This window comes from Solanum tuberosum, unplaced genomic scaffold (genome assembly GCF_000226075.1).
Source record: "Solanum tuberosum cultivar DM 1-3 516 R44 unplaced genomic scaffold, SolTub_3.0 scf00144, whole genome shotgun sequence".
Lineage (NCBI taxonomy): Eukaryota > Viridiplantae > Streptophyta > Magnoliopsida > Solanales > Solanaceae > Solanum > Solanum tuberosum.
In genome coordinates, this window is record NW_006239074.1 from 95,163 (window position 1) to 107,561 (window position 12,399).

The window sequence follows — 12,399 nt, forward strand, 5'->3', positions numbered from 1 at the left end:
TATATATGAATCATTTAAAAATTTATCAATTACAAAATAAATTTTATATTTAGTAATATGGAATAAACATTTTCATTTTGTCCCTACACTACATCTATTGCACATTAATCCTTTCGTTATACCATTATAAATTCTCTTAGTTATTACTAATTATTGCAAACGTTATTCACATTCTTTAACATTCTTTAGTTATAATATTAGGAATTATCATAGTTATTAAATTAAATATTTCTATCTTTCATCTTTTCTTGTATTAACTTTTGACCAATAATTTTTCATATTATTACACCGCCCCTATATATGTGATAACACAATATTGTTATTTTTTCTGGGATGAATCATGCTTGATTATATAAATTGAAAATCGTTTACAAGTATATGAACTACATATTTGTTGGGTGTAAGATAAACATGTGATTATACATATGATTTCATATATAGAGTATATTCTTTAATTTTAATTTTTAATTTTTTGGGTAAAAAAAAGGAAACATTTCTCAGTTAACTATGGACAGTCGAATAACTATTTTTGATTTATGCATACAGTCAATCGAGAAGTCAAATATGAGAGTTAACAACAAGAACGTCATTTATTATGTTATAACTGATAAAATAAAAATTAATATACAAAGATTAGTTCTAAAAAATAAAATGTAGTTGTTCTTTTTACATGTTCATATGACATTTAAACAGATTAACGTGGAATACACGTGCAAAGCACATCTGGTTAGATGACAAGAAAAATACACAACAAATATCGTCTATAAGGTAATATTACTGAGATACGACTAATTACATAATTGAACCTCATCAAATTGAAATAAATATATGCATTATTGCATTTAACTAATACATTTTTTCATTGATCATCTTTATAGATTCGTGTGAATAAGAGATATATATGACGATCCATATTGAACATTCACAAAAAAATCTGCAATATTATTTTGGGCAAAGTTTATTATTCAAATCTTCACTTAAATAAGCAATATTATTTACCATAACATATATTTTCTGAATTGATAATCACGTGCAACGCACGTATCGAAAAACTAGTTATGTAAAATGAGCTAGAATAATTTATGTTGTCAAAGCCTGCATGCACGTTATGATGAAAACAAATTAGTCAAATTAATTAAAATAAATAATAATTCAAATGTATAAGTAAAATTTACGAGTAAGAAATATCTCTTGGCATGACTTGGTTAACCCAAAGAGAAAATGTGGGATGACTTTACAAGAAGTGGGATAAGAATATCCAATTGAAAATTGGGATCTAAAAATAAAAACAAAGTAGACAAACAAAAAGTAGGAGGTGGTCCCTTTGGAAATCAATATGTGATCATCTATCAATCCAAAGTAATGGAACTTCTAGGGGTTTTGCAGCTTAGGTCTGAATAAGTTTCATTACCCATTCATTAGGCTATAGTCTTTCTTTTAGGCATTCAACATCGAAAATTAGTAGTTCGATTAATTTGAATTCATATCAAATAAATATATTAAAGGAGATAAATCGCTCTTTATTAATTACATAGCATTTTATTTTCAATAAATATTAATTTTTAAGATAATTATTTGAAAGTATAATTGATCCAAACACATTGTCAAAATGTGCAAGTTTTTAAATTTAGACTTTACCAAATTTAGCCACAAACATATTGATATCTCTTTTTCATCTCTCTTCCCTACACACTCAAAACACACACACGCGCCTTTTCTTTGCACATTTTATTCTTTGTTCATCTTTGGCATTCTTAAATGTGATTTTATTACTATAGAAATTTGGTGATAGCTAAGTCATTGGTTGTTTCTCAGATGAGGGTGATTATTGAAGCAATTGGTGCTAGCGACAGTCTAATTTGTTTGCTTGGGTTGTTCGGAGTGAAATAAATGGTCACATATGTATACTGAGTGTATAATATGGTATATCAAGTTTTTAAATATTTTGTAGAAAATAAAATATGAAAGCTTTATATATTTATTGTATATCGAATATATGATATTGTATACCAATTATGTTGTGGGCTATATTCTTGCGATGTAAGTTAGGTAATTGTATATTTTTGAAATTTTTTCATAATCTTTTGTATTCTTGTTTTGTAATCTGGGTGTTAGCCTCTATAATTATACGAAAAAGGATCATATTTGCTTTTGTACTATCCAAAAAAGGTTATTTTAACACCCCCCCCACCCCACCCAAAAGTATATTTTTCCTTTATCATTTAACTTTGAGTACATATTTTTCTTTAGACGATTAACTCTCATGTTCTTACCCTTATTATCTTATGTGGCGTCTACAATCTATATGGATATGTTTTTATCTTAATTAAAATTTTCCCTCATATCCACCCCAACTAACTCAATAAATTCATTTCCCTTGAGATGATTAAGCTCAAGTTCATCGACACTTCTTCAATGGTCTACATGTTTTTAGTGCATGCCTTCAGAGTCTTGCATTTATTTTGGGGATTTATTATTTTATTTTGGGCAACTTTCACCAAACATAAAAATTATATTTGTATATTATAGCTGTAGTTTGCATAATTGTGCTTCATAGCAAATTTTATGTTTGCTATGGAGTTTTTGATTTGTATAATTCGCTAGATACATCCAATTTTATACAAATTGTTCAGTTTTGTATAAATTCATTTATACATTGTAATTTGTATAATAAGATTTGTATTTGTATAATTATAAGTGTATAGGACAAAAATATATGTATATGTATTTGTATATACACTTTTCTCTCGCTTTATACAAACACAAACGCATTTTATACATTTGTATACCGAATGGTTAATCGTATACCGAACCAGATGCAAAAAAAATGGGATGTTTGTTGCGAATTACAAATAAAATAAACTATGACTATAGCATTTAATTTGAATTAATAGTTTGTTATTTCATACAATTTTCCCATAAAAGAAACTATGGCTATAGCATTTAATTTGAATTAATAGTTTGCTATATCATACAATTTGTCCTTTTAAAAACTAGATGTGGAAAGATCTGTTTACAGCCCATAACACAGTTGAAAAATGAAAAAAATAGTAATTAGACAAATATTTCTACAATATTTACTAATTTTCTCCATGTTTGGAAATATTATCTCACTAGTTAATAATTTCATATCAAATTTCAAATCAAATACACCTAAATACATGTATTTTTGCTATCAGATACACTAAATTAGAGAGAGGCGAGCGAGATCCCCAGATACATGCGAATCAAACTAGAACATATATCTAGATACAAGAAGCAGGGAGAGAGGCAAGCGAAAAAGTCAGCTACATGTGAATCTACTTGGATACAATGTATCTAGAACAAATGACACATAATTTTGACCTCATGTATCCAAGACATATGCATTTGAACACATCTGAATACGTCAAATACATGTATCTGAAATCCAAAAATTGATAAGATTCATAATATTATAAACTAACCTGAATCTAAGTAATTAGGTCATAAGCTAGCTAGTAAAACTTCTGTAAGTTACCCTTGAAAATTACTCATGGAAGGATGAAGCAATGAATTAAAGTCACGTGTTTTTTGAACAATTTATAAAGCTGCATATATACTAAAATTACACCTTGCCATTTTTACGTGTAAATATAGATGGTTTATTCGATTTTACTATTGTTTACCATCTTTTCAATTTTAAAAGTAGATGGTCTATCTTTTTTAAATAGAAAATTGACGATTTTGTGAGAGATCAATTTATTAAGACGGCAATTATTTACCGTCAAATAATTCAAGTAAGCAAATAGCAAACATGACAATAAAATTGTTCTTCTCCTAGCTAGTTAGAAGGCCATAAAAGATATATTGTCCGTCAATTATCTACCCAATTACATGAAATAGAAAATCTCATAATAATCCTATAGTATAATTGGAAAGAAGCTTTTTGTAGAATTTTAATTCAAACACCAGATGAGGTAGGAAACAATGAACCAAACAGTTGATAAAAAGTAATTTTTATACTACTAACCTCAACGTTACTAATCTTTATGTTATTAATTTTTGTACCAAACAATTCCTAAATGTGTTACCAAATAATGTTTGGCTCCTCATAGCCACGTGGATAACTATGTTCAAAGGTTATAAATTGTCCAGAATGATGAGATAAATGGACCCAACATACATCGAAGTCATAGGAAAATATCTAAAATGTCATTATGTTAGTTGTGAAATTATGATTATATCCTAGGTCGTTCTTAACTTCATTCTCTTTTTTTTCCTATTTGGTGTCTGAGTATCGCATTAGAATTTGACTATTTCGGATTCTCGTCACATAGGATCACATTTGGGGAAGCATTTCCTTCAAAGGATTTTACATATTTAGGACTTGAACTCAAGACCTCTAATTAAGGAAGGAACAAATATTGCATACCTGATGCACCACATCCGTTGGTGGTCCTTAACTTCATACTTCTATGTAATGGAAAAAATAATGGAAAAATAATTAATTTAATAATATAATATTAAAATATATCAATCTTATTTATGCTTGAAAGTAAAAAACAAATCCAAACCAGAACATGCTTAATTAAATTCCAACCATACCTGCAAAAAGGTTCATTGCCCATACCCCATAGTCTTTAAAGTCTTTAGACTTGATAGACTCCTTCACATTACTGCATATGCATTGACCTTTTCCTCTCTACTTCTCCACAAACTTGAAATTGTCGGCATGTTTCTAAATATATCTAGATAACAAAGCAAGTCTAGTTTTAGAATCTTCTATTTTACTTCACAACACTTCTAATATCTATTTTGTGCTTTTTTTCACCCTATGTTTAATATTTGTTTTTTTGAAATTTAACTAATTTAGATTCACATCGAAAAGTTCTACTTCAAGAATAAAACACTTTATATAAATGATTTTCATTATCTAAATTCAAACTTAAAATCTCTAATTAAAAATTTATAGGTACTTAGCACGGTAGCACCCCACCACTATCTCATGAGTGGTCCATTTTTATCTTAGAACACCTCCCCACAATTCCCACCCACCAAAGAAAAAATGAAGCTAAAAACCAGCACACATTCAAATTTTAATTTATTGTAATTTGTACACTTTGCTTTCTATGGCAACCATTTTTTTGGAATTTGTAAGAACTTGTACATCATTTGCGGAGGCAATTTACTATAAACTAGCTTAAAATGCAACTCATCTCCTAATGAAAAAAAATACAAGTGATCTTTTTTTTGTTTATTACCATCAAAATAGGAAAATTAAAATGATATTTTTAGAAGTTGACCCATAGAAAATTTCAGTATTATTTTCACATACGGAGGATGCCGAAGAATATTTTTAATGAAACTTCTGGACCGCAGGTATTGGTAATTGGATACACTATAATGTTTCAATCATCAAGTTTTTCTTCTATTTCTTTATTATATTGTGTAATACAACATATGGTTCTCCAATTTTAACTAATATTTTAATTCTTCTAGCCACGGAGTTCTTGATTTCCTAGACAATAATTATTTAAAGAAAAGTTTCTAAGAAGCAACCTTCTGATTTTTCAGAGTGGCTAGATTCGGTAAAGTGGACCACATTCTCTTGTTGTTATCATAAAGAAAATGACTAATAAACTCCCATACCTTGAGGGGTAGGGGGCAATACATATTGTTTTTATTTATAGAAATAACCAAACTCAACCTTTCTTATGTAATGAAACGTCACAGTTTGAGAAAAAAGATAGATTTTCTTTCGTTTTTTTTCCACTTTACACAGACATTCTATAACTAGAAGAAATGAATTTGAAGATATATGATGTTGCTACTTAAGTTGGGAAATTTTCTAAGTGTGGAATAGTGGAACTTACTTGCAAGAGTTCTATTCCTTTTCATGCGTATCGAATAAATCAAAATTCATTAAATGTCTAACACTCCTTTGTGACTTTATTACACATGTAGATGAAATATGTGTGCATCATATAGTTGCCCTACACTTCACTCAAAATATCTTTCTCTATGCTTATCTTAAAATTTATTTATCCATTAGGATTAATTAAACAAGGGGCAAGCCTGGTTTTTATGTTTCTAGTTGTCCATTCAACAGATATGATTGAGATATAATATTCTTACCCGTGTATCGGCTACTGCCTTTTGCTCTTTGCTGAAATTTGAACATTGATCTTTTATGATTTTCATCCCACATCATTAACTGGTGGACCATACCCTGGTGTGCCATAGAGGGAAATAACGAAAACCACTAAGCTGTACAAACCTGTGCAAAATAAAGAGTTCTTCATGTATAATGTCAGTCGTATTTAAGACACTAAAAAACAATATGGGACCCCAATACTTCTATGTATATACACATAATGAGGTATCGTACTGTATTTTGAACTTGTGATTGATGTGAAGCTGTTATACATGTCCTAAAAAGAAGACCACCAACCTCCAAATTAGTGAGGTCACAAATTCATATCCACCTTGTAAAGTGAATCACTACACATAGTGAGTGCATTCCCAGCTAAGAAACGAATCAAATCTCCAGTAAAACTGATTCATTTGGTGCATCTATCTGACCACCAAAACCACAAGATAAGATGTTGATAAAAGTCAATGAATGGTTACCTAACTGGGTACCCCCTGAATCTCATACCATCATGAAAACTGATTGCTTGCAAATCTGTGTGCTCCCAAAATACTACTCTTCGAGGGGGCCGATCGATAATGTGCAGTCACTTATCAATGGCCCTACTCCAAGACCATATTAGAGGAAATTCAAGGGGAATCGATAACAAAATTTGAAACTACACGTAGTGACTTGGGTCCTGTCACAGTTGATAGGCAAAGTGCATAGCAAACATGAACAGGCTGCGTTACTTGTAAGCATCTCAAAGGCAGTAATCATTCATTTTAGCTTACTACAATTACCATAGTTAAAAAAAAAAGGGAATGAGAAGAGGTGGAAAATGGAAAGTTGAGAGGGACAAGCACACTGGAATGACAGCACAAATTGGACCACCACCTACAAAAAGTATCACAATTCTTTCTATCCTTTGCACCCTGTCTATTTCACCGGGTACTTTTACCTCCCATCAAGACAATTATCAAATAACTTTGTCCATAAAAACAAAACTTAGACGGATAGGAAGAAACCACCTACTACTTATTTTTTTGTTTATGCTGGGACACCAAAGTAAACTCCGCTTGAATTACGTGGCCCAATCTGAGTTGTCCAATGCCCCAGAAGAAAGGAATACCTGGCAAAAACTCATCACTCACATGCATGCAGTGAGTTGCACTAAATGTATGAGAGAGAAAGAGAAACTAAGATAGAGAAGAGGGAGGGGGCCCAAAATTTTCCTGACAAAACTGATCTTGATATACCAGCAAGAGAAATAGAAAATTCACCATAATCGAGCCAACCATAAAAGAAAATGAAAGCTGCACTGCACCTTACAAGAAAAAAAAAGTATGCAAGGGAACATGGTAAAAAAACTAACTTTTAACACCACTATTTCTTCTTACTCTTTGAATCATCTATCCCCCGCATCCTCCTATCAGTCCCCACCCCTACCCCCACGTTCCCTCTCTCTTTACATCTGCATATGTAAAGGTCTGTGTCTGCCTCACTCCATAATGCTTGACTAAGCTCCTCTTAAGTTTCAAATGCTCAGTGGATGAACCAGTAACAAATCATGTATGCAAAATATGCTACTAGATGAATATGCAAAGTTCTTCGTTATAGCTTTCACCATCTATTTCCCTTTTTCCTAATCCTATTTCATACTTTGCATTCAAATCCATCTTTCATCACAGAAATTTCAGGTCCTTCAGTTGCTAGCTCAATCATGTATAATTTTCCGTGTTTTTTCAGGAAACAATAAAGATGGAAGCAGCTGCTCTGTTAGAAATTTTTGAAGCAGTAGGCTTTTGAGATCTCAGGAGAGGACTACCTCTGTTAGCTTCACAATGCCAGTTCCGCTTGCTCCATATCCTACACCACCAACACCATTTACACCACCTGCTAACGGTACAGCATTTTTCCTTAACTATTTTCTGCCTGATAATAATACATAGAAAGAAATGAAAAGGATGGTCATGCATAACAATGAGATAAGATTGATGGTTACGGCCAGAAGATCAAAGAGTTCATATCTTAAATCTCCAGTCCTAAAATCCAAATCAAAGTTCAATTTAGTATTTGTAGATGAAGTGTAAAAAATAAATCAAACAGTATTTATTAAATAGACCAAATCAATTAAGACAAGGTCAGGGACACCAATACTTTATTTACAGCCATGACTAGTAACTTGTTAATTGCTCAATAAATCTGAATTCAACTTCAGCTTTCTAGTGAAACAGCCTCACAGTCCAGGAGGATCAAGACACTTGACAAAATAGTGTAAACAACGCCATACCAAAATTACCTTGTTTTACAATATATCTTACGAAGAAATATGGTGGCTAGCAGGTACGCAGAGCCAGCTTGTGTGCTCTGGATGCAGAAATCTTTTACTCTATCCAGTTGGAGCAACATCTGTTTGCTGTGCAGTTTGCAATGCAGTAACAGCAGTACCACCTCCGGGTATGCACGTTATTAGACAGCCTCAACATTTTGGAACTTTTTTGTTTTGAGAATGGTAAAACAGTATTATATCAATATAAGATGCCTACACAAGTTGTGTAGTCACCCAGACCAACAGTGATTACAATTGGAAGACCCAAATAGCTTTCTATGACCCTGTTTAGATTGGCTTTTGGCTTTTGGCTTTTGACTTATAAGCCACAAGCCATATGTTAGAAATTCTAACTCATGGCTTTTGGCTTATTTTACCATTTTAGCTTTAAAACTAAGTGCTTATAAGCACTTTTTTAAGTTATCCAAACACTCCAAAAGTGCTTAAAAATTGTTTTGGCTTAAAAGCACTTAAAATAAGCCAATCCAAACGGGTAATCTACTAAAACATCAAAAATTGATTCTGCTTCTTCTAAACCTTCTTGTTTACACCAAAATAGTAAAGAACTAAACAATTCATCTTTAACTTCTATAAGGGATTTCCTATGTCTTCAAAGCATCTCTGATTTCTTTCCTTAAATATGTCCACCAAATACATGTTGGGACAATCTTCCATCTCTCCTTTTGACTGAATAATCTTCCTTCCCTGTTCGAGCTAACTAGAACATCAGTTAATCCTTGTGGCATCACATGCCTCTTAGATTAATGAAAATTTTCTAAAGCTGATCAGCCCATTTACAGTGTAAAAAGATATGATTGACTGTCTAAGCTTGCTCACCACAAAAGTAACATCTGGAACATAATTGGAAACCCCTCCAGGTTAAGTTGTCCTGAGTAAGGACTGCCCCTTTAGCTAGTATCCATACAAAAGCATGGAATCTTGACTTTCCATATCAGCTTCCATGGCCAGCATTCCACTAAATTGTTCAATCTGTTCAGCTCTCTGTAAGCTGACTTGACTGAGAATATTTTTAACTCTTTATTTAAGCTCCTTAAGTTGTATTAGGCTTAATTAAGCAACAGCCCCTTTACATGTTACGGACCTTAAACAGGCACTGAGATGGCTCAGTTGGTTTGTGGAGGCTGCCACACATTACTAATGTACATTCGTGGAGCAACAAGCGTGCAATGTTCGTGCTGTCACACAGTCAATTTAGCTATGGAAGGTAAAGTGACACTACAGCCTTTTGAAATGTATGGAGATATTTCATATAATCCACTTAGTTACACATCCTTACTAGTCAAAGTAAGAATAATGGTATTGTCACAGCAAATCAGGTAGCACATGTGAATTGTGGCAACTGCCGCATGCTGCTGATGTACCAATATGGAGCACGATCAGTGAAATGTGCAGTGTGCAATTTTGTGACATCGGTAGGGGTAAGTATAAAATCCTCTTTAGTATTAAGCCTTCAATCTTTCATGTTGCGTCAATGATGAACCGGTATTCCGACACTAAAAAAAATCTGCAGTTCAAATACTAAATTACCAGGATTTAATCCTACTTCAACAGTAACAGTATAATTGTTCATCTTGGAACATAGCACAGAAGATATTGAATTGTAACATTGAATAGTAGTGTGAATTTCTAACAAAATCTTATACAACTTCCCTTTTCAAATTAGAACATAAACCAGGACCTGCATATGGCATGTAAGCTTACAAAAACAACCAAAAAGAATGAAAATGTAACCTGTTAAGCTTTGATCCACAAGAGCAGGACTTGACGACCAAACAAATTATTCTAAGACAGCCTGCCCTGTATTTTCTTTATGCAAGAATCATATAGTGAAGGTTAGCACAAAGACTAGTATTCTTACTGAGCCTAAGCACCTTAAACCTTCCAAGCAAATTACTTAAAAGAGGCACCACAGGTTCATTCTCTTTGCTCCCTTCTCTCGAATATTCAGAATATGGTATAACAAAGCTCCAATGGAGCCACTACAAACATGTTAACCTTAATGGACCACATGCCGATTGAAAAATCTTAAGCAGTTAAGAGGCTAAAAGTATCTCCAATTTAGCACTTGGTATAAAGGCCTAAAAATGTAAAATGCCTGCAAAAGGTTCCTGCAAGTTAAATCAAGACAATATCATTTGCTCAAGCAGTCTTTGTTTTCTGTTGATTTCCAATAATACTACATGGACCAGTATAACCTGATGCTCATAAGGAAGTGTGTCATTTTCTCTTCTTCTTCCTTGAAAAGGTTACAGAAATAGCACTAGTCATAGTCTCAGCTGCGATAGTAGCAATGTGCATATTAGTGCTCCTTCCTCTTACACAACTCATGTCTGTTACACTACAAAAGATTAAGGCTCCATAGTATTAAGTCCAATACGTCACTATCAATTATCAATCAATCAACTATGCCTCAATCCCAAATTAGTTAGGACTGGCTATATGAATCCTCTGTGTTCAAGCGGCTCTATCATTCCACTCTATCACCATGTCACTGTGATGAAATTTAATAAAACCTATCGGTACAACTACTATGCAACGAAACCAGTAATGATTTAGTTCCACAAATTTCTTCTCCTCCTCTCAAATCGGGTCAAGTTACACTTGTCCAAGTCGACTCCATAGTGATACAATCAGCTAAGCCTTATTTGGCCACCCCTGGAGCATTGAAGTATAGTGTTCGGAGACCCACAGTTAGTAATTATTATTGTTCCAACTTTGTCAAAAAAAAATTATTATTGTTCCAATCACTGTATAAATCATACAAAAAATTCTGAGGCCTTTATAGCATTCCTACTTCATTTTTAATCATACTTGACAAAATGTTCTCTGGACAATACAGGTTTCAACGAGCACAGCTGAGCAAAAGTTTAACAGCTAACTTTAGAGCAGCTGAGCCAGTGCTAGAAACTTCTATGACTAAAGTTGTCGTGTTATGTGTCAGCGGCATTGCAGCTGCATCAACCGGAGGAAATTTCTACTTGCTACTAGGATAGAGCTATTACAGAGCTTTTTTTTCCCTCGTGCATCTGTAATAGAATAAGCAGTTTTGCAGGTTGAGCCTACAAAAGGTATTGTATATAATGGTATTGCGTTTGTAAGTCTGGTTGAAAAATCCTGGATAGCAAAGACTCCTTTTCACCTACCATATTATTGTTTTCATCTTGGGATACCATAAATACAACTTTAAAATGTCTTGATTGAAGCAATTTCAAGTTGGAAGGATAAGAGCACACCCCCGCACTGCCCCTGAATTAATCAGCCAAGTAAAAGTTGAAGTTCAGTTGGAATCCATATAGTCTAGTAGTTTTTTACTATGAATAGCCCCCTATTGTTGATAGAGAGCTTACCGCCCCGCCCTTTATAGTCGCGACTGTTGTCATGGAAAAAGAGTTTGTTTTCTGTCAAAGAAGCATGCTTAACACAGCCTATAGCATAAAGGCATTCGAGCCGCGTCTAAACTAAATGGTGGGCAAGGGCCCGTACTCTCTCTTCTGTGGATACGCTATCCCTTCCGGCTATGGTATGGGGAAGGGGAGGTGAGATCTACTCATTGATTTTATATTAGATGAGCGGCCGTACTATGATCGTTCGGGAGACATGGGCCCACGGCGCTACACACAAGAATGAATTGTTATGCGGTCGGTAAACTCTTTCCTTTCTGCGGGCAGCCTATCAAATCGGATCACGTATTTTGGAATATGTCGTTACATCATGTACATGTATTCGCCTTTCCATTATTTTTGATGTTCCTGCTCGTGCCCGGATAGAGAATGGGCACGACTCCCCCTCTCCCCGTTCTACCGTCCAAACAGGCCGGCCGTTCTAAGTTCCGGGGTTGGGTCGGATAGGACCAGATCCAATCGGATCTGATCGTAGCTTCGAGTTCAGGTGCCGTACTGCGGCCGGACCGGAAAGGAGGGGGACAGCGAACCTCCTGCCAAGAGGCCAAGGGTTC

At 33.7% G+C, this 12,399-nt stretch overlaps 1 protein-coding gene and 1 long non-coding RNA gene across 7 annotated transcripts; one reads left to right on the forward strand and one right to left on the reverse strand.

Moving 5' to 3' along the window:
- Positions 1-4,000: 4,000 nt before the first annotated feature.
- On the reverse strand, positions 4,001-7,220 carry LOC102593037 (uncharacterized). 2 transcript variants are annotated; one of them, XR_367661.2, is made up of 4 exons: positions 6,350-7,220; positions 6,097-6,238; positions 4,567-4,709; positions 4,001-4,434 (listed from the first exon to the last, which is right to left on the reverse strand). It is a non-coding gene; the product is annotated as an uncharacterized lncRNA (long non-coding RNA). The 2 variants fall into 2 exon arrangements; XR_001474079.1 differs by lacking the exon at positions 4,001-4,434 and having other exon boundaries at positions 4,504-4,709.
- A 144-nt stretch (positions 7,221-7,364) lies between these two features.
- Positions 7,365-11,646, forward strand: LOC102593263 (protein LOL1). 5 transcript variants are annotated; one of them, XM_006352782.2, is made up of 6 exons: positions 7,365-7,452; positions 7,841-7,996; positions 8,435-8,551; positions 9,535-9,648; positions 9,753-9,862; positions 11,284-11,542. In XM_006352782.2, exons 2-6 carry the CDS (start codon positions 7,936-7,938, stop codon positions 11,320-11,322), a joined length of 441 nt encoding a protein of 146 aa, XP_006352844.1. In that variant the 5' UTR covers positions 7,365-7,452; positions 7,841-7,935; the 3' UTR covers positions 11,323-11,542. The 5 variants fall into 5 exon arrangements, with proteins under 5 accessions (XP_006352844.1, XP_006352845.1, XP_006352843.1 ...); XM_006352783.2 differs by lacking the exon at positions 7,365-7,452 and adding an exon at positions 7,470-7,579; XM_006352781.2 differs by lacking the exon at positions 7,365-7,452 and adding an exon at positions 7,574-7,663 and having other exon boundaries at positions 11,284-11,646.
- Positions 11,647-12,399: the final 753 nt, after the last annotated feature.